This window comes from Bacillus rossius, chromosome 1 (genome assembly GCF_032445375.1).
Source record: "Bacillus rossius redtenbacheri isolate Brsri chromosome 1, Brsri_v3, whole genome shotgun sequence".
Classification (NCBI taxonomy): domain Eukaryota; kingdom Metazoa; phylum Arthropoda; class Insecta; order Phasmatodea; family Bacillidae; genus Bacillus; species Bacillus rossius.
Window position 1 is genome coordinate 308,361,880 of NC_086330.1, and position 23,699 is coordinate 308,385,578.

The following is a 23,699-nucleotide window of genomic DNA, read 5'->3' on the forward strand; positions in this document are numbered from 1 at the left end:
CGGAATGTAGGAATTCAAGCTCACTCTGGCGGAGGCTATGTCTCTTGTCAGGGGTCACAAGTCATTAGCGTCATAGTTTTTAAAATGTAATGTTGGTCCAGGTTTTTAAAGGCAGGAGAGGCCCCTACGTTAGTTTTTAAAGTAATCGATCAAGAAATGCTTATTGGAAAATGTGAGTATTGCTTTATCTTTGTTTTAATTTTAATTATAAATTAAGATGTATTCGGAAGGATTAGGGAAGAGCTTAGTGAAGTTCTCTCTCTCTTGTATGGTCGTTCAGTAGTTAAGTACTGAAGAGATTGTTGTTGTAAATTTTAATCACGATATTTAAAATGTTCTTTAAGACTGATTTTGCTTCTTTAAGTTAAACAAATAAAATCATTTTAATTTAGTATTAAGTTATTTTTCAAATCTCCTTTCGTTCATATCTCACCAGACATCCTGTACGGGATGACGAACTTATTCACTTCGATCCTAGGTACATTAAAGTATTTTATTAAGTTAAGAGGAATTTGGACTAATGCCTTTCGCAAATTATAAATTGAGGCAAAGCGAGTAGCTATGTTAAGAGTTACGATTCTCCCCCCCCCCCCCCCCCCTCCCAAGGAAGTTAAAGGAACCTCGATATAGTTTTTGATGGACTTAATTTGACATTTGATGCATGTGACTGGGTAGGTGCATCGCAACAATATAATCTCCCAATGATTGTATATTATTTAGGAATGACATTAAAGAAATTAATAACTGGTGTAAACGTAATCAAGTACCTCTGAACAAAGATAAAACAATAATTATTTCTTTCACTAGAAAATATCTTTCAATAACCTCTTTCTTAAGTTGAAAGAACCCTTTGAGCATCCGATTTCCTGACTTGCCGTCTGTAATCTGAGGAGTAGGACACTCCGTCACTGACATCAACAAATAACACCTTGCCAACTGTATCCTACGGCTTCCTGACATCTAGCAAAAGGAAAGACTGTGCTGGTGATTATATTAAAGGAATGCAATGTTTGTTTGCTTGTATATGCATTAAAGTCTGTTTTTCCAGGTATGTTGCCATTACTTTATTTACAACCCTCATAGAATTTCCACTTTATGGTTACGTATGCTTTTCATGCTTAGATCTGCTTCCTCTGCCACTAGCAACCACGTACCAACTGCCAGCTCGCAAAACATTTGTAGTTTGCCTGAAAACAGTGAAAGAATTTATTTCTCTTTCAAGTTCTTGCTTGCTTTAGGTACTTTGGCACTGTCCAAGAGATTCACATAGACAAAACAGCAATCAAAGTGGTAGAGCAACATTCCAAAAAAATTCTAAATCATAGCGGTGTTAAGTCAAGAATATAGCAGAATTTAAGTTTGCCATACCAAAAAATAAATTAAACTTTACAGAGTTTAAATATGTAGCCAACTCAAATATGCAAAATTTTTGATTTTAATCACTATTTTCCGGGTTTATAACCTACCTCCCTCCCCAATTATTTGAGCACATCTCAAACATTGTATCCCTTCAATTTTTTATACATCATTTGAATATTTATTTATTTAATTTTATTTGGTATCATAAACAAAAGAAAACAAATAAGTTGTCTTATCTGAACTGGAAACAAAACTCCCTAAAAAATTCATTTTCTTGCCAAAATGAATTTAAAAAAAAATGGTTGTAAAAAGTTTTCATCATGACTGTTCATGATATTTCTTTCATTGAAATTAAGTTTCGGATAATTGAATGATATTCACTACACTGTGAACTAGTCAAATATTCTATCAGAATGTTTCTTCTTAGACAGATATCCATTGTGAAATTCAGCAGCAGTTAAAGGTTTCTTGTTGGGCAAGCCCACAGCCTGAAAGTGGATGAAGAGTTGGTCTGCGCACGCCACGCGCAGCACATTGCTCGAGGGCACATACTGCACACAGCCGGGTCTCTCGCCTGCCGCACAGTCGGTCGAGGGTGAGGCATGGTGCAGCCTCACAGGCAGGCCGTGCCACGAGGTCGTCAGAGGGTGAATGCTGGCGACAGCTCGGTGGAGATTGTACACCTGCTGGCAGGTCATGTCACGCCACCTCACTCTCGCCACTGCTGGCTGGACCTTGGGAGCTGCGAACCACAAACAACACCACTGCGTCGCAACTCACCCCGTCAATCATTGCCTACTGCATCTTCAATATTGCTAGTACACCATGTTTTCTATCTGAGTAAGTAGGTTCTGTATGTTTGAGGACTGGGCTGGGGGCTGGAGAGCCACAGCAGCCATCTTGGATGACTTTGACTAACTATTAACCCTGGCGTTCATCATAGATTACACTAGTAGGAAATAGAAACTCAATCTTACATATATGAGGAAGAGCAACACTGACATACTTTAGGAACCAACACCAGAAACAAAGAAGGCATCATCCATCAGATGAATTGGATTCCACCATTTTGTTTTCTAGAAATTTCTGCCATTTTTGGAATCACTTCTGTATAATGCTCCTTTCATTACGATGAAATTATTGAATGCCCCATTCCTGTGCATTGAACTTTTCATTATGATGAAGTAATCTAACACCCCACTCATGTACACTGCACTTTTCTTTACGATGGCATCACCGAGCACCCCATGCCATTGCATTGCAATTTTAGTTACAATGGTCTGCTGGGGCCAGCCATCTTGTTTTTGTCTGATTGATGATGCCATCTTTCTTTCTGGTGTTGGTTCACACATGTCAGTGTCACTTTTCATCATACATGTAAGGCTGAGTTCTATTTCCAACCAGTGTTATGAAACTTACAAAGACCACAAAAATCCACAAAAAAACCACAAAACATACACAAAAATAACCACAATAATTATCTACAAATTTTTCTAATAATTTTTTTCTTCATTTCAGCCAATGCACAGATCTTTTGCCTCAAACAGTTTTACAATTATATGAAAGAATCATAAATATACAAAAGTGTGCCAATAAAATTATATAATACAGTAAACTCCCGGTATACCGCGCCCCGATAGATCGCGGAATCGGGTATATCGCGGGTCAAACCATGTCCCCCAATCAGAAATGAATAATAATAATAATAATAACACAGTAGAACCTCGTTAATTCGTGATGGTCGGGAACGAGATAATCACGGATTACCGAATTTCACGGTCTAGCGATTAAAAGCCCGGAAGGTCTTGTCAAGCTTCTCAGACACCGGCGTGCAGCTGGGTAGGCCAAGGTCATGTGACGTAACATCTACCGAGGCTTACTGCGCCTTGGCAGCAGATGGATAAAAAATAGTAAACTCTCCATTATTCGTGTTAATTGGGACCCCGCCGATGCCCGGATAATTAAAATCATGTAAAAAAAAAAGTAATAAACCCGGATAATCCGTTCACGGTAAGGACCGTCTTCGAATTAGTCTCGGCTTAAAAAAATACGGCACTGCCTAGCCATTAGTTCACGGTCATTTACAACAGCGGAAGAGAGAAAGATAAGATCGTGCTGACCTTGCACCCCCCCTCTCCACCATCGTCCAGCCGAATGCCAGCCAGACACGTCACTCGCCAGGCGCCTGCCGTGCGTTGGCGGGTGGAAACAAACAAAGGGAGACGGGAAGCAGAAGTCAAGACATCCCCCTCAAGTTTAAAGAGTGACAAATGTGACAGGTGAAAGGGGGACGACACAAAGGGTCGGTACAAACAGCGTTGCAGAGTTTGGCGGCCCACGCGAAGGCTTGCAGTGTTTGCCGGCCGCCGGCCCGCGTGACGTTAATTTTAAGCGCTGACAATTTTTACTTCTCTTTTTTTTATGCACTTTTAAATCGTCCCGGATTATCCGGTTCTCGAATTAGCGCGTCACGGATTAACGAGTTTCTACTGTAATAATAATGGAATAAATGGTTGACAGCCGATTAGGATAATTTTGCGTTGTAACTCACAAACTAAGCATCGGGCAGAAAAAAGCCTAGGCGTAGAAAATGTCCGCAGTGAAATTCTAAACAAGATATCTCCGTACATTATTCCTCTATCTTGTAGTGTTTTCAAATTATGGTCCAATCCAGTCCAGTGTTATTTTCTGAAACACTAGTTCTTAACATTTTTTTTAACCCACAAATAAAGCATCGGACAGGGGACCCGATAAAGCCCACCGTCTAGCGACATCATCCAGCGTGACTCGGCTGGGGATTGATTTTGGATAGGTTTGGTTGACGGCCAGCGCTGGGAGGGGAGAGGCGAGCCGAGAATATGCGACCAAGACACCCGGGTAGACGGGAGGAGTGGAATATAAGCGCCAGTGATGAGAGGGGCGATTAAGACGAAAGGGGGGAAGTCTGGTGACCTTGAGTAGTTCACTCATTTCCGTCTGCACACTTCTCGTGGTCACGTGTGTTGACAAGCGGAGACATATAAATGTTTTGTTACAACTTGAACCTACAGACGTAATATTATTCGTTGTATTATACACGTTCATCTTTTTACTTTTGTATAATGTTTTAACATTAAATAGTAAAGTAAATCAGCTAGCGTATTTTTAATCTTTGCCGAGGAATTCCCAGTGGTCCAATACTTACGTGAACCATACTGTACCACTTTTGCCGTGAGGTAGTAAACAAGCCCCGGAAATGTTTATGTGTAGCGGCCTCCCGACCTTTAACCAGAGGCTGGGGAATATAACACTTGCCGATCCGAGCCACACACACTCAGCAACTCGACACAGCGTTTGATGGAATAAGTAAAGACAACGTTTAACAGACTTTTTAATACGGCGCCACTTATTGCGCTAAAATTATTTTGGCGCAATTTTTGTATCCCACATGTGACCATTTATAATTTACTGTAAGCATGGATAACAAAGTTTAACTAACCACTTTACACGATAGACGATTCTTTATTTTATATTGTACGAATGCTAGAATCGTTTTTCACGTATCTGCTGCATACTTCTGCAAAAGACACGCTATCTGTAAGTACGTAAATCTAGAATTTTTATTTTGTCAATCAAACTCGGTACTTTGCGATTCATATTCGGTTTGAAGTATTACTATGGCCTTTCTATTTAGAAGACTTTGACCACAGAATCGTGTGTAACCGCACACACTGCACTTACTTTGTTACGGACACTCAGACGAAGCAGATACTGTGGCTGACACCACGAGACTGGCAGCAGCTTGTGTGCCGCACGTGTGTATGGCGGCGTGTGGCGCGCTCGTAGGCCGTGCGACAAACTGTGCGCGGCGTGCGGAAAAATAAAAAATAAAATTCAACATTTAATATTTATCTTTAAAATTTATTATTTTTTTTTCACCCGCGTTTAGTGAAAACTGCGGATGCAAAGTTCGCACAATGGCGGGCCGTCTATTCTGTGCGTGCTTGCCGACCTATTAGAACACAGGCGGTGTTTTGACCTTGGTCACATCGAAACATCGCGGTTATGCAACAACGCGGGTAAAAGTTATGTCCCCCGACAACCGCGTTAAATAGGGAGTGTACTGTATTAATAAAATATTTAAATGTAAATGCATTGTACTCAGTACAGGGTTCCTACAGCCTGAGTCAAATTTATTTCCCTGACTTTTCCCTGACCATTCATTGAAACTTCCCTGACCAATTACGAAGAAAAAAAAATTCAGTTTTACAAAAAATATTGATGTTTTAACTGTGCCCTAATTATATTGGCCTCCTCCTTTCCTTCAGCTAACCGTACCACACCTTAAATATAAATATCAGAAAGCAGACACAAACTTTACTAAAACTTCCATTTTTGACATGAATATTAAAAAATTCAAGACACTGTGATTCAATAAATATGTAATTCAATTACAAAACAAAATGTTAACATGTAACAAATAAATTCAAAAAATTTGAAATACTAGATGCAGCAAAGCTCTTTTTTTTTTCAAGTTCTTTTAATTCCCTTTCCATTGCTTCCTTTTTTTCTTTCTTCTACTAACTCTTTCACTTGTTTTTCTAATTATCTCTTTTCTCCCTTTCTTGTTGTTTCCTCACTTGTTTTCTGTTTTCTAAGTTCCAAATAATCTTGATATCGTTTTCGAGCACTTTTCACATAATCTAACATCCTTTTATCTATTTTCACATTCTCAATCCCTCCTGCCTGTTGCACTTCATCTTGAATATGGCATTGTGCTATCACTGTCTTTTCTAGCATGTTTTCAATTAATAGTGACTTATTAATTGAAAAACCCCCTTCCACAGTTGCATTACCATGGGAGAGCACAAGACATATCTTAATAACTTCCCACAGGTTTTTGTACACTTCACTTCCTCTCATGAAGTTTCCATAGGTACTATCGAGTCTTGCCTCCTCATTATTTTTGCAGTATTCTTGAAACATTTCACTAAGTACAGTTTTCTTCATATCACACAAGTTACAGTATTATTTTTTTAGCCTTTTCTGCAACTTCATCATATATTTTGCTTGAAGCAAGTAGCTCATCTAAAAGAAAAGAAAACCTTTTCTGACCAAGCGAAGGTGAGTGTTGAATAATCGAGGGATCTAGAGAAGACAATCCTCTAACTGCTTTGTACTTAAAAGGACATCTTTCTTGAAGTTTGGCAGTCATGGCTGTCAACATACCCCGACATTCATGCATAAACTCAAGCTTTTCTCTTTCCTTTACAGAGGTTGATACTTCTGCAAGAAAGCATTTTGCTGCAAATCCAACATCAACTTTATTGCTTAGGATCAAATTGTCTGATTTTTTTACATCAACAGAGAGCAGATTTGTGCTAGTAAACTTCATCACGTCAGGCTTTACACAGCGGTTCATAATTTCTCTCAGAAGTTTCTGCACTGCTTCAAAAATAAATGGACTCATGGGTTTTGAAGTTTGAAACTTCTTAAAAAGGGCTCACACTCATCTGCAATTGTCTTGCAGAATGCCAATTTACACTTTACAAATGGATCACGAACGGCTTCAATCAAGGTTTTTGCAACTTTTGTCTTCGGAAGCTTGGCTACATTAACAAATTTTGCAACATGATCCCATATCTCTAACACTCTTTTAAGGCACTTGGCATTGTCTAGCCAACGTACATTACAGAACTTCAAAGGAAATATTGTTCATCCCGTCAGCTCTGTAAATAATGCTCGTCGAGCTGGAGAATCATGGAAAAGAAAATATAAGTGTAGCAACAAGGTACTAATGTCCCATCCAACAGATTCAATGCCAGTTTTCAAAGCACCATGAACCACATGCAAACTACACGTTCCCAGATTCAGTAATGTGAAAGTTTCATTGCTTGTGGTGGATCTGATGTGTTCTTGGAGACATTTAAAAAATTTTAAATTGACGTTGGGGCCATCCATAGACACCTGTATTATTTTGGAAGGTGACAAAGGAGCAATTCCATCCAAAAAATTCCTAAGCAAATGTTCAGCTGTGCTTCTATCAAGAAACACACTGTTCAAGTATCTGGTAATAACCATTTGCTTTTCTTCATCCCAAAACCTAATTACTATGTCCATTTGTCCTCGCTGAATTACTTTGTTCAATGCTTGATCAAAACATAATACAATATTGTCGCACAACTTCAGGCGATCTAGCATATTCTGCTGGAAGTACGGTGCTAGCCCGTGAACAAGAACATAGGAAACTTTATCTCCTCCTAAAGTAAATGCATTGGCAACTGCACTATCGGGAAACATCATTTTAAATACAGTACTTATGTTACTGCAAGAATTAAAAGACATTTTCTTGCACACAACCTGCAGACTCCAAATAATCTCTGCTTTCATTGCATCTTCTTTTAAAACGTAACTGTTGAGATTTCTTTGAGGCACTACATTCTGTAGACTAGTGACCGTGTTTATCTGAAGCTGAGTGCATTGTGACGTGAAGACACTATTTGAGCAAGAAGAATCACTACTCTGTCCCTTGTCTAGGTTAACGCCTGAAATCGCTGTTGATCCAGAACAACTTGCAATATTACCTGGCATCTTTATGAAAAAAGAAGACAAAGAAGTCTGACATGTTGCACCTCCCACCATTTTCAAATGGGTTGGTCCTTTCCCATGAGAAACTAATGCCTGCTTTCCCATATTGCTCAAATTCAAAGTCTTTTTAAATACACTACAAAATGCTTGAGTATTATGCCCATCTACAGGACGCACCCATGCTGAAAAATCTGGAAACAGAGCTGGGTTCAGCCACAGCTGATTAAATACAGTTTTTTTGTCAGACATAATGAACTGTAACAGTCTTTACATAATCAACTTGGAACAAAACAAAGTAGGTGGATGGTTACACACAAAAGCTTACTACTCCACATGCAACAAACATGTAGCCTTCTTTTCACAGGCAAGAGAGCCACAACCACAACCCGAACAGTTCCGAAGTTTACCAAAGTGAAAGGTTAAGTTAGGTTCGCGTTATTTAACATCCTATATCACCGTAAAATATATAAATCCTTGAAATATGGTGTTTTTCAAGGGTGATCGTTCCATGTAGTGAAAGGAACACGTCCGCGTAGCAAATACAGTTTCTCACTCCTTGGCAAAAGTTGGCAACAGATACTGCACGCCACTCTGTTTGTTTGGTACCAGTGATTTTGGGCTTTGTTTTTGTTTACCTTGACGTAAATTTTCGTGCTTTATTGACACGTTGTACACATAATTTATTCACGTTTATGATTACTTTTCGCGATATTCGTGCAATGGCGAGTGGTCGTGAAAGAAACGCTGTTAACAGTTAAGCAAAAATTGAATATTTTGCGTAAAATTTTACTTTCCCCTCAATTACACTTTCCTCCGAATTACACCTTTTTCAGTTTTCCCCTTGAAAAGTGTAATTCAGGGGTTCCACTGTATTTTGAAACAAACTAGTAAGTGTGTTGGCAAAACACTACAAATGGTAAATATAGCATAATACTTAATATATCTCAAAACTTAAGACATACAAGCCGAGTTAGTGAACTTCTTTACTACTTTCACATCTTCATTCACTACTGCATGCAGAAGACTGCAGTAACCTTCAAAAGATACAGTGAGCGGAACAGAATTTATTGCAACTAGAGATGATGTATGTACATAGCTAATAGCCAGGCCTATGATGTTTTTTGATTATATATATTTCTTTCAGAGTTATTTTTCGAAATTTTACTTTCCACTTCATTTCACTAACTTTATAGCTATCTCACTGACTTTCCCTGACACATTTATTTTTCCCTGACTTTCCCTGACATTCCAGATTGTAGGAACCCTGCAGTATGAATGTATGACATATGTGATTACTGTACCATAGCATTCTGTCAATATTTTCAGCAGTAAAAGTTTTTGTAACAGTTTAAATTATTAAAAAAATATATATAAAAGGTTTTTTTTACAGAAATTTCCACGGGCCCCCTTTGCCAAAATTAATTATTCTTTTATTTTAGAAGACATATCACTCACAGAAGTCATAAGTATTACATTACGAGCTGGACATAAAAGTATCTTAAGAAAAACCTACCTTTCAATTTAAAATATTAAAAAAATTACTAAAAAAAGTAATTATTAAATTGTAATACTTAAAGATTTGCACCAATGTCATAGATAGTTCCCGTGTGCCACTATGACATGTGCAACCTGCAGCTAGGAATGGTAGATGTCATGGTTCAAATCCGAATCCCATGTTGAAATTCAATATGACCGGCATGATGTTCCCTACAACAATACTTCAGATTAAGACTTTTATTTAGTGAGTAAATCCTCACTTGATTCAAAGAAATCACATAAGTTATGTATAATATGGACATCTGTACAAAGTTGGTAAATACCACAACAATTACGGTTATACTTTAAATCACAAATAAAGCAGCATCAAAAACTGATGTTATCAAAATTTGAATAATTGTGGGTTTCACTAACTCAGCAGCTAATGTAACATGAAGTGGTACTTAACCTGTGTAAATGTTTAAAACATTAAACAAATAGTTTGCTTGGTAATTACATTAAAGTTTCACAATTCTAATGATGCTAGCATCCAAATTTAAACTAGTAACAATAGATTCTTTATAGTGATAATATATTAACTATTGCATAAAATAATGGATGTAAGTTATTTTCTTAAGTCAAGCAAGAATGTATTCAAATGGCTAGTCAATATTGAATATTCTCAACTTTTGGGGTTTCCTCTGGAACAACGTTAAAAAAAAATAGTTGTACATAGGTGTAAATAACAGTAGACTAGAAAAAGAAATATTGGGACAAAATTAAACATTGCAAAATTAAAGTAATTTATGTTACCAAGCAAATCAAAACTTTAAAGAAAATGTCTACAATTTGGATGTTAATATTTCTAGAAGCTACACAAAAACAATTTCACTATAAAGCTGTTCTACTGACACACCATATTCTAGTATTCGGTCTATATATCAGTACTCCTGTCGAAATACTCCTTCCACTGAATGCAATCTGTTCTGGGCAATAGAAGGTACTCCTGCAGCTTGTCCCACTCAACTATGTACTGAAACCCACAGTTGTAGCTGGTAGTAACAAGGTTACACTAGACGTTGTCACGACCTGCAGAGCAGCAATTGTACAGATGTTTTGCAAATTCTCGACTCAGCTTCAAACTGGGTGTAGAAATAAATGTCTTCTTGGTGATGCTCACAATTCAGGAATCAAATGTTTATAATTATTACATCTTCAATCACTGGATAAAATGTTTTCACATAGTGATCAAACACAGATTCACAGTGGTATAATCAACATACCATTAAACTCTTCCGGTAATTAAATAAACACAATAATATTCTTGAAATCTTCCCTTAAAATATTAGATTATCAATGATGTTATAATGGCTTAAAATTGGACCCTGTATCATACACAGCTGATGTTCAACACCGCTCAAAGTATACTAAACGTTCTTAATGGAACAAAACTCTCTAAGACCCACTATTACAAATTTATGCCGAATAAGAAGTCAATTATACAATTTATAATTTATAAATACATTACAAAGTACATACTAAACTAAACAAGGTATAATTTTTTGGGGGGAAAGGGGTGAATTGATTGTACAACTTGTGTGACAAAAAATTTTAATCGGGTAACTTTGACTAACTATACTGTAAAAAAAATGTACTATGCCTAATTGGAAATTTATTTTAAAAGGCATCTCATATAAGCAAGATTCCAAAATGTCACAACACTGACCACTTCTTTTGAACATATCTGAGATGCACCAAAGAATCGCTAAAGCTGTTGAAGAAATTAATTTTCGCAGGTAGACACGACTCTCGATGACCCGTGAAGCAGTTCTTTCTAAGGCAATGTGGAGAGTGCATCGAGGGCGATGGCACAAAGTACATACTGTATGGAGGATGAATACAAGCTACCTATTTATGCCAAAGGAAAATTCGAAGTTTGTTTTCCTTTGTCCATGCTTCTTGGATTCGCTGAAGACTACAAGCATATAATCATTAATTCAAAACAAGAGCTCGTAATGCTTCTAGCTAACATGCACATTGATTCAAATGTCGCTGCTGTAGAAAATCCACAAGATATCTCGCCAATATATAAGAATGAGAGATTTGAATAAAAATAATAGAATTTGGTTTCAACAGTTTTTAGGCATAATGATATAATATTTCATTTTCACAATCTCTCTTCGTTAAATAAAATAATGAAAATAATTGTTTGTTTTATTTTGAATTATACTAACTGTCTCACTCTATCTCATGTTAAATGACTTCACCATTGAAAACTTAGATGGAAAAGCCAAAATCATATTTAAAAAAATTAAAATTAAAAAAAAATCTTTAAATATTTGGAAAAAATATTATTTTTATATTTAAAAAATTAAATTATAATCTTGAAAAGAATAAGCGGAACCACTTTAAATTGCCCACACTACAAAAATTGTAATGGTGTCCCAAATTAAATGATCAGTGGCATAACAATTCTTAACGATATCTTACAGTGATGTACAGTTTTTTCATTGATAGCATCCATGTTCTCAATGTCACATCACGGCCTCAGTCTAGAGGATTATTTACTTATGGTACTCATGAGAATACTCAGTTAAGAAATGTGCAAATTGTACTTTAAAGACAAAATTTCTATGGTTGTGTGGTATCATCACGTAAAGCATGTGTCACCCTAAGTTAATTTCACTGCACCATTACGTTTTTAATATGAGTTAACATTTTCATAAAATAGTAATTAAAAGAGAATTATTTATATTTTTAATCAAATTATAATACTTTAAAATTCTTCAATTTGTATTTTTCTTCAGGCATCTCTATATCTCTCAGCTACCACGGGCTTCAGCTTGCCAACTCCTGTCACATGCATGAATAGCCCACACCAATGTGCTTCTGGCATTGCGGTCTACCAGCCCAAGAGTCTCCTTTATCACAGTGCTGACTGCACGGCTGCTTAAACTAGCGTGCCTTGCAGCACCGTCTCACACATCCTGTCTTGCATTTTGAGACAGCACATCACCGTTTCTCATAATGACAGCACGGTTCCCAGCCACTCTGGCATTTTCTTCCTCTCCCTGCCTGCCTGCAGTTTTTTCACCACAGAAGCTGTGTTTTCCCCTCCTAATCCCCACAAGGTACCTTAACTTGGTCCACCTCTACTGGCAAAAATTAGTTCTTAGATGATGCCATTTTGTATTCCTCTGATGGTTAGTATCCCCTCCATCCCCAAACCCTCTTGGCCCATGAAGCCTCTAGGCTCCCACTGGTGGAGCTTCCTATGCCCTCTGGTGGCAAGTGCAAGGAACTAAGGCACCCCCTCATACTCGTGTAAGTTCAACTACATACTGTTCCCACATGAGACACAAATGTTCTACTGTATATCTCCACTACACTTCATCAGTTTACAAGTTGATCTAAGGAGTGACTGTGATATCTTCCCTTTCGACGCAGCTACAACCCAGAAACCAAGCCACTCCAGGCAATGGCTGTGAAAGCCTGAGATCTTTATTCAGTTGGTCTAAGTTTTTCATGAAGAGTGAATATGTTCGGGATGTAATTGCTTAACTAATGGAACAGCACCCCTAGACTTAGCTAATTTTCTAAGAATTTAGTACAGTGTATCTTTCTTTCCCTGGATTAATTTTCACCATAATTGACATCTCTGTCGTTGCCATGGCATGATGACTGACCTACCCACAGTATTGGTAAGGGAAAGCTATTATTTGTGAATTTCATCCCCAATAAATATTATTTCTCCTCAGGATTGCAAGCATTTATGTTTTTGTGTTTAACTCTACTTGGTTCATTGTGCATGGTTCATTGTGCAGTGGTTTCATCTTCCCACATCGGCATTCAGACCCACCTGTGCGACGTCTATCTTCCGGTTTCAACATCTGCTGTCAGTTCATGTTTCAATGGGCAGCTTCTAGAACGGAAGCTCTGGCCAAATTTCTGCTCTGCATGTCCAGTTTAAGTCAGCTACTAGCCTGCAGTATTTTCAATCCCCAAAAAGGAGAGTCATCTTTCTATTAAGATAACCTTTTTTTAAAAGACAAACAAATCTCCAGTAGTTTATTACACGTAAGAATTTACAAAATTTCCAATTTCATTGTTTTTCAAGTCTAATAGTTATTGCTTAGGGACCTCTCTTTCAAAATAAATAATTCTAAATAATTTATTGTAAAGAAGTACAGAAGGTTTTTTAAAATTAATTAATTTTAAATCAATACAAGAAATAATTATCAGCATTTTTTTTTTAAATTTTTGAATTGTTGAAATTATTGTAACGATTTTAGAAAAAATAAGTGAAGAAAAGAATTCTCTCTTTTAACTGAAGTTTCCTGCAAATCTAGTAATTCTCTTATAAGAGTAAGACGATCCACCAAAGGAGTTTCAAACTTTGTAAAAATTATTGTCTAAATGAAGTGACAGTAAAACACATAATTAATGACACAAACCTCCATACTCCATGGAATTTGAATTAGAGGCGTAGGTATTAAATCATCCTACATCAACATGCAAATTTCTTTGTGAAACTAGAAAATAATAATACAAAATACTGTAAATTCTATTAAACTAAATTACAGGAGTTATGAAATTTGTAAATCTTCACATTATGGGTAAGTAGGCTATTATGTCATAGAAAACATGCCTACGATGTCTCAAGCGACTAAAGCAACAGTAATAGAGTGTCCAGAGTTTGTCACTCATGTTACTTAATTAGTGGGTGAATGAATTAAACATTGCCTGTGAAGTTCAACATGTATCATGCAACAACTATATTGTCGCGGGTTGAAATTTTGCAGGGTTGTTGAAATCAAATTTAGGGACTTTACTGACGGGACTCTGGGCTGGCTGCTCTGTTCACTCGTCAGCGCAAGTGGCGTGACCATGTAATTGGGGCACGGGGCCGGCGCGGCGCGCTGCGGGCTTGCAGAATTTTGTTTGTTTGTTTGGCCGCGCGCTGGCGCAGCCACGGGCTGCAGTTACTGGGGCGCGCTGTCGTAACAAGCCGCGCGGTGTGGCCTGCACATCGGGGTAGAGGGGGGGTAGTCTTCCCAGATGTTCTAGTTAGTTGTTTAGTAAATTTGACTTCAATAACGAGCTTTTGTTATGCTAGGCGCGGCAGGGCGCGCGAATTTAAGCGCAAGTGATTGGTGACTCGGGGCTCACTCAGGCGGAGGCTATGCGTCTCACCTGTGGTCACGAGTTGTTAGTTCGTTCGTGATGTAGGAATTCAGGCTCACTCAGGCGGAGGCTATGCGTCTCACCTGTGGTCACGAGTTGTTAGTTCGTTCGTGATGTAGGAATTCAAGCTTTCGGGCAGAAGCTATGGCCGACGCCAGAGGCCACGAGTCGTTTAATTTAAGTTAGGTCATAATGTAGTCATCTTCAAGCTTTCGGGCGGAGGCAATGGCCTTCGTCACTAGTCGTTTAGTTATAATTTTTAAAATGTAATGTTCGTTCGGATTTTAAGGGCAGGAGAGGCCCCTACGTTAGTTTTAAGTAATCGATCAAGAAAGGCTTTTCGGAAAATGTGAGTATGGACTTATCTTTGTTTTAATTTTAAGTATTAATTATGATTTGAGGTATTCGGAAGGACTAGGGAAGTGTTTAGTGAAGTTCTCTCATTCTCTCTCTTGTAAGGTCGTTCAATCGTTAAGGAAGTAAAGAAGAGTATTGTTTTAAATTTTAATCCCGATGTGTAAATGTTCGTCAAGAATGATGTTGATTATTTGACTTTAAGAATAAAATAATTTTAATTTAGTATTATGTTATTTTGCAAAATCTCCTTAGTTCAGCTCTCACCAGACATCCTGTACGGGATGACGAACCTATGATCCTAGGTACAGTAAAGTATTTTATGAAGTTAAGACTAGTTGATGCCAAGCGAGTTGTTTCTATGTAAAGAGCTACGATTCTCTCCCCCCTCCGAAAGTGGATCGTGACAATATGATGACATAGTTATATTTAAAACATTAAATTGAACTTGATTAAATGGTTTGAATAAGATAAGTTGAAATAAAATCCCAGTATTTATTTTTTTGCTATTAAACCTTTACCCTTATTAAACGTAGTTAAAGGAACTCTTGAAAGGAACTCCTGAAATGTCTCTCCAAAAGTCATGGATCATGGTTACCCTCCCTCTCCCATCCAAAGGCAAAGATAACCAGGTATTAAAGGCAAAGTAATTTGTAGACGAAAACCACCGCTATTCCACTACTTCTTCTAAAATGAGCCATCTGCTGTGCAGACAATGTAGTAGTTTATAAACTACGAAGGTATATTAAAAACTGTGGGTAAAATGGTGCAGGCATTATGGCATAATAAGTATAGGTAGTACATACCACTGAACAACAAGTGCAATTAGTTTGATAGTTAGATTGAAAGTAGAGTATTGGATGTGATGACTGATGGATGTGTACATACCATATGTAGAGTTGCCATGAGGTTGGGGAACGGCCTTGGTCAGGCAGTGGGGCAAATCGTGCAAGCACTCCACCAGGACTTTAGCTCCCAATGCAGCGAGGCGACCATACAGCTGTGGCAGTGTCTCGTCTCGATGAATATGGCAACTCTCTTGTTTCACTATGTCGCCTATGTCAAACCTTCCTCGCAGCATAGCAAACAAGCACACATTATACACTTATTCACCACATAAATAGGCTAACTAACAGATTACTAAAAGAAGCTCAAAAGTTAAGCATGAAAGAGGGTCAATCACTGTGAAAATTTTGCATGAAAATATCTATAAATAATTTTAGAGTTGGTACACCTCCCTGGCTAGGGAATGCATGGATACAATATAAAAATCTCAAAAGAAAATATTAAAGGACATTCTACGAAAAAGACGCAAATTTGGATGAACATTCAACTTGGTAGGATACGATCACGAGAATAAAATCACTGAATACAATTGACAGGATACTTTAGGATCAGGCTACAATACTTCAAATTGCTACAATTAGGTACAACTGCTCCAGCTGATTTCAATTGCATTTTGCTCGAACTGGTCCCAAGGGCTTGAATCTCTTTATCATTACTCTACATTCAGTTAATCATTGGCCATGATTTTTACATCCTTAAGCTAGAAGTAGTATACGAGAAATCAGTCTTAAGTAAGAAATTATATTAATTATATGAGAAATAAAACAATAATTATACTTAATACAAATAATTAATTTATTTTTAATTTTTTTGTACACATGCAGGTAAAAGAAGTCATTATTTTACGTAGCCTGCAGCTCTTAGTTCAAAGAGTATATATAGTTCATGTTTCTTTGGTGATGGACACATTTTCCGCATTTTGCGAAGCAAGTAGAAGTCTTAACCTGTTAACCAATAGATATGTTAGGATCTTCCCATGATCTGCAATCAATCTCTTCTGCTGCTGTCATCTTCCTGGGATGTTTGTTATTAATAATTTGAAGATCTCTGAAGTCTTTTGTTTTAACCCGACCTCAAAGCCATTAAAATTTTCATCATCCCAGTGACCATCATAAGTTTGACAAGCATAATTTATTTTAAAGCAATGTTTCCATCACTTTGGTCTCAGTACTTTATCACAGTCTTCGATCTTGTGAGATTTAGGTGCTTCAAAGCAGTCTTCGATCTTGCCAACTTCAGGTCGTTCTATATAGTTTACAATTTCATGGAGGCGACTAGAATTTAGTGTAAATATATCTTCATTTCCCATGAAGATACTACTGTCTTCATTAGCTTTTAATTCCAAATCATTAGCAAGATCTGGAATAGTGTTGTTGAATCAGCATTTTCACATTCTTTGTGATTATTACAGATGCCTAATATTTTACGATCATTCTCACTTCCTTGATGTTGTAGACATGTCCTCGTTATCATTAGCTTGGTTGAACAGATATTGCAATGTTTATTCAAGACATTACTTTGACTAAATGATGTCTGGCACTGGCTGCAAATAAATAATTTTTGGTAAGAACAAAAAATACACTCACTCCTCTCATGTCGCTTGGCATTTTTTCTCAAGGTTAACTCCTTGTTGCAGTAATTACACCGGTGACATTTCGATGCCGCTGCAGCCAACGATCAGGAATCCACATCAGCTTCTGCAACTGTGGTCAAATGCATACTGGGAGTTTAAAATTTAAACAAATACATGGTCTAAGTATGTAGTTCCGATTCTTTACAACAGAATTGGCCACATGTTGTTTGAATTATATAGAGTTAAATTATTTTATTTTAGATGCTATGATGCTTTAACGTGAATGAACGAGAAGGAAGACTTCTCTAGGTCTAAAGGAGTTACTTGACTGTTTGTGTAATTCCCTTTATATGACAGCATTTTTCAGATTATTTTTTTCATCTTAGATGAGGAGGTTTGATCATGGGCTAAAGTCTGTAAGATTCCCAGCGAGGGGACGCGGGATAGCAATTATCATTCCCAATTCACAGTTACAAATTAGCAAGCGTTAGCAGCCTCCTCAAAGAGGGGCTTTTTAATTCCAGGAGGAGCCAGGTCCCCCTGGCCCCATGGTATCAACACCCATTGAATTGGTTATCGCTTAGCGGCAGAATCTTAAAAACTTGATAAGGTTAGGAAAAATCTGCTGGCCACGGCAGGTGGATGTTGCGTGAGGGAGATTTTATTTCAAGATGATGAGCGGGACAGCTTTTGTTGCAGCCAGTAACAAATATTTATTTATGGTCCTTGATTTTTTCTACTGTGTTCAATCAGTTTTAGCGTGTTACAGTGGACACTACGCACACATAGTTGGCATATCATAATCGTGTTACATATGTACTTTTTTTAGATTCAGAAGTCTCCAGATTGCTTGGAATCTTAATTAAATGACCTGTAAGTACAAGATCCAAAATCTCATGCAAGAAACAGTGGTGTTTATCTCTGAATATTAACATAATAAATTGGGTAGCTTAAAAAAATTTTGTTACATGATATATTAAATATGCATTCCAGTTTAAATTTGTTTGGAGTTAGAAATATGGGAGCATATTTGTTAAGCTCATCAATACGTGCCACTTTTTTATTCTATCTATTTTAAAATATGCAGGTCACGTAAAATGCAATGAGCTAAATTTTTCCAGAAAATTATGGTATATTGACATAAATCAGGTGCTTAAAAGAGGAAAGCAAAACATCAAAATGAAGAAAAAATAAGATCAGAAAAAAATTATTTAATATTGGGTTTGTGTGATCTATTGCAGATGAAAATCAAAGTAAGGAGGCAAATTTTTCGCTCGAATGTCCTAATTGTACTCAAGATTTACAAGACAAACATATCTAAATCTACTCTGCAGCCTCAAAAACTCCTTAACAAATTAACAGAACTCAATATTGCCAATTTATTTCCGAATATGTGAGTTCCACTGCACATTTTCTGCGTACTTCCTGTTTCTATTGTTCAAGCAGAAAGATCTTTTGGTGTGCTTAGCAGATTAAAGAATTGCCTGAGATGAACAATAGGTCTTACTGATCTAGGAACATTATGCATTGAATCAAGACTTGGTGGGCATTGAATTTTGATTCGGTTATCGAAATTTTCACAGATATTAAAGTGTGAAAAATTAAGTTTAAAGGATTAACTTCTAATTGGTTTGGTATTAATTATGTTATGATTTAAGTTGTTCAGTATTATGTAAATAGTTAAGTTAAAAAAAAAAAGTCATATTTTTTGAAAAAGTCTAGAGATAAAAAAATTTTTTTAATCATTTTAATTTTTTTTAATGCTTTTAAAAATCACTTAGTGTTGTCCTATTTAAACATAATTATAATCTCTTAAAGGTCTTTTAATTTTTTTAAATAGTGAGGGGTTTGAAGAGCCGAGTATTAAGAATTAGGGAGAGGGCCCATCAAAATTGTTTGCCCACGGCCGTTAATTTCATTCACCAGCCCTGGATTTTATTGCACTAGAATGACAAGCTTTATGTAAATAAGTCATTGCAAAAAAATAAATAATTTATCAAAGTATACACAGGATAAAACTATTTATATATTAACAATGTTTTCACTATCTTGTTTAAAATAGGTAAAAAAGGATTAGGAGCATTATAAGAGATCTTATAGTATTCCAGAGAACTAACAAAATTTGCTGTTGTCCACGCATTAGATAGAAAAGCAGAGTTCTGGGGAAGGAGTGGGTGTCTAGGAACCGTCCAAAATCTTGGATGATCTTACCTTTGAAATGCCACCTATTGTATTGCTTTATAAGTAGACTTATGCTAGTCATATCTATATCTTTAACATTTTATCTATTATTTAGTTAGCGTAAAAATATTTCACATAATGCAACTAGTATGAGATTATTTACAGTGCCAGATAAAAATTAATGCAGTGATGCACTTTATCTGAAATCATGATCCCCATGTGGTGACATCATCAAAATTGCCACATAGAGGAATTAGATAGGATCGTTAAAATGATAAAAACTCTATTACCATTGCACAAATCTAATATACTACATATTTACAAGCTCTTAAAAACAGCTTCAAAAAGGTATGAAGCATTTTTTCCTGACAAACAGTTTAGAAGTTATTGCAACAATCATGTGAATGGGAGTGAAAATATACTACCAATATAACTGATTATAACTTATATCAGTACCGCATGTATTTAATAATCTTCAAATAAGTATTTAACATGTATAAAAAAGACTGAAAAAAAAACTATTTTTCACGTGTAAGAAAGGTTTAATTCTTATCACTAAATTATACTGAAAATAACTAAAATAATATTAGATGTTATTTTCTCAAAAACGTGGTCACATTTAATTATTAATTATAATATTATTACCAGTGGGAAAACAGGTTAGAAAAGGCTAGCCCAAAATATTAAATACTTATATTTATTAACTACTATTTACAATGTTAGTTAAATTACAATACTTAACATTTCTGTCCACAAATTAATCACTCTTTCATGCAGTTCAGTTTACTCTCCCCACTGGAGCTTGACTCGACAGAGGCTCTCCCTACAGCTTGTCTCTTACCTCGCACTTGTTCCAATACACTGCCTCGCACTACTCACTTGTCTGACGCACACAGCACAGTCTTAAAGCACTAGACTCCGCACAAGAAGCCCATCACTTGTCATACAGTTATTGCTCGCCAAGGGGTCACTCGCCCTCCTAACTTCACTGCCTCGGAGGCTGGCTTCGCTGTATTTATACCCCTCAGCTCCCTTCTGGAATGGTCTCGCACCCTTTTGAAGTGTTGCATCAACAGGGTCGACATGACATCCGAAGCTCCCAGAACAATAGCATCCCAGTTATGCCGCTTCACGCAGGCGGGGCTCGGGGAACGTGCCTAACGCTTCATGGTGTTGAAGAATGAAGAAGCAGAGAAAAAGGGGTAGCGAGAAGCCATTTTGTTAATCAGGTTAGGTGTTGTAATGGTAAAGGAGCGCATCCCACCCACAGATGAGCACGCAGGCTGGCAACGAGCAGGCCTGCCTCGTCACCCTGCATCCACTACCCTCGCAACAATATGCAAATACGTGCACAGAATTTATTATAAAGTAATTTTTATAACATATTATCAAAACAAAAGAGCTTCAATCGCAAAGTTGACCCTAATCGCTACAAAGTGGAGTACATCTTAAGCATGATTTTATATATCAACAATGCATAAATATTTCTTTAAACTTACATGCTATCAGTTATTGCAGTTTCTCCATGTTTATTTTGGGGTTTTCAGAACAGCGGGGCTCATAGTTATCTCTAACCTTCTTCCAGCCCCACTGAAAATTTCACTGAAGACAGTTTGTCCATAAAAGCATTGTTTTATGATCCTCTTCAGTTGATGCAGCAGAACACTGATGGTTGGTGGAATATTTCAAAGGGTTTGTTCTGCTGGGTGAAGAGAATTTGTCTTTCATAAATTATGGTCTCTTTCATCAATTAAGGTCTGTGCCGAACTTGATGAATGTTATCTAAGGATGATGAAGTGCCAAATGAGTTAAACAGGTGTTATCTTCAAAGATGTTCTCTGAAAAGAATAGAACAAAAAAGCAATGTATATGTCTCAAAACACCATCTATGTTCTCCATGAGATAACTTTACCAATACCAGCATAACTAGACACTGTGTCAGCTCCAGTAAAGGAATGGAAGAAAGGCAAAATGTCTGGCACTCCTTGTGGAACTTTGCTTGCATCTTGTGGATGGGAAGATACTGGAGACGTTTTCTACTTCAATACTTGACCCACAAGTCTTCTACTTTCTGTAGTCCAGAGAAAGAATACCTGGCAAACACTACAACAGAACCTTTTTCTTTTCACGATGAAATTTAAATCACCCGAGTATTTAAGGGCATGCCATACTTAAAGAAGCAGACGAGCATTGGCGTTTCCATGGGATATTGGGGGGGGGGGGGGGGGGGGAGAAGAGAGAAAGAGAGAGAGAGGTGGTGAACAAGACAATTTTATACTCCCTGCACACAAGCAACTTGGGAGCTCGTTTAAATAGATATAGGTAAATGATAAATAAATAAATTACTACATAAGTAGATTGGTCTATAGGTTTCCTGGTTTATTTAAAAAGTATTAACATAAATCTGTTTACCATTTGTTTTACTTTCACCATAAAAGGGTATTAACAATACATTAAAGTTATTAAAAGGGGGCCGGCCCGATATTATTCAAACAAGTCATACTATACTTTTAACAACAGAGCAATCACAAAAACAAAAAAATTGAAGTCTCCCTCCTGACATATTATAGTTATTATTATAATTTTACATATTCTTATTTGTTAAATTCTCTATGTCACTGCTCGCTGGTATTCATTAAGGTAAGTTCTTTCGTTGGTTGTAGGGAGAAGTTATATTTTAAATATCAACCGGGGCTTCAAAGTTGGACTTCTGGCAGGGAAGAAGCTCTTCTTAAAGAGACTCGAAGCTGGAGGTCCTGGACAACATGTTGGATGCAATTTCGGCGCCCAAATGTTGGACCCTGTCTGAAACACAGCCCAAATTCGGACGAATTAGACCTGCTTCCAGACAGTCAAACACAGTCTGCGCGAAAAGGCCAACAAACGGGAAATCGGGGAGGGAAAAGAGACCGAAGTACTCACCAAACAGAGTGTAGCTCCTGGGCTCAGGAAATATCTCGTGCCGACATTCGAAAGGCGCAGACCGAGAATAGCGGGGATGATGCGGCAGAAATCATAATTTAGGAAGGTAAAAAAATAATAACATGTAAACTAAAACATTATCTGTTGCCTAATTGCAATGACTGACTGGCTACTACTAAATTTAGAAACTGGGATCACATCCCTTAACACCGATGATTACATCCCTAAATGGAAGGAAAAGTTCGTCGTTGGCGCGATAAACCCTCTTAACAGAGGAGACGCCGAGACGACGCGGTGAGTAGCCGAAGTCAAAGTGTGCAATGGCGGACAAAACTCCTAATTAAAACGGGCGCTTGGCCCTAGGGAAAAGAGGGGGAAGGTTCGGCTGTGGGCCGAAAACTTCCGGAGGTGACCGAGGTGAGCGCAACTGCACCTTCAGTTGTTGCATCGAGGATGTGACCACTGCGTTCTTTTCCAGCGGGCACAGAAAGATACATACGATCGACTTTTACAAGACACGAGTAGAAAGCATAGGGCCTTATTACGCAGCGGTGCTGCTCTCTGGCGGCCTAAAGGGGAAGGAAAGAAGGAGGTTAGCAAAGTCGCCACTAGGTGTCGCGGGCGTCAGCTCCACTCGCTGGCGACAGGAGAAGAAGTTACTGTTTCTGCCACTAGATGTCGTGGGTGGTCCATCTTTGCACATATTTTTTCTGTGGTAAATCGTCCTATAAGTCGGGCACTGCCTGGCGAGGTTCACGTCAGGGCAATGATCCTGGGCTAAATTCTCAGAACCAAAGTGGAAAGCTGTGGGGGTGAGGGTTGGAAAAAAACGCAACGAGGCTGGGAAAGGAAGTCCACGGGATACTTGTTCGTGCCGAGACTAGCTAGTCTCAGCGGGCCTCTAAGAAATAGAGCCTGCAAGCCAGAAGCTGCTCTATGCAAATTTAGTCATGCAGGGAAATAATATTACAAACCCCGGACGTGACTGTAAGCGGGAGAAATGTCAAACGGGCTGCCAACGACATCTTAGACTTGCAAAAGATCAGATTGGTCCCTGAGAAAAGGTGCCTCGGTCCACTGGCACAAAATTTAACTAAGTAGCGTACACCAGCCTAACAAAGTGTAAATCACCCCTTTTGTAACCAAATTATATAGAAAATAAAATTTCCAAAAATAATTTAAAATTATAATAACAATTTAAAAAAAAAAGGCCGAAATACCTCATTTCCGGCACATT

General features: G+C 37.5%; 1 protein-coding gene across 9 annotated transcripts in view; it reads right to left on the minus strand.

The window, feature by feature from the left end:
• Positions 1 to 608: 608 nt before the first annotated feature.
• LOC134527881 (methionyl-tRNA formyltransferase, mitochondrial) overlaps positions 609 to 23,699 on the minus strand; it is a 46,962-nt gene continuing 23,871 nt past the window's right edge. For 5 of the 9 annotated variants that reach the window (XM_063360874.1, XM_063360875.1, XM_063360879.1 and 2 more), the window contains 2 exons: positions 15,829 to 16,007; positions 609 to 2,101 (listed from right to left, as the gene is read on the minus strand). In XM_063360874.1, coding sequence (XP_063216944.1) covers positions 1,752 to 2,101; positions 15,829 to 16,007 — 529 coding nt within the window. In that variant the 3' untranslated portion in view covers positions 609 to 1,751. Of the gene's footprint in view, positions 2,102 to 3,479; positions 8,267 to 13,277; positions 13,438 to 15,828; positions 16,008 to 21,039; positions 21,360 to 23,699 lie in introns of those variants that run through there. The other 4 variants (XM_063360881.1, XR_010074304.1, XM_063360877.1 and 1 more) reach the window with 4 other exon arrangements.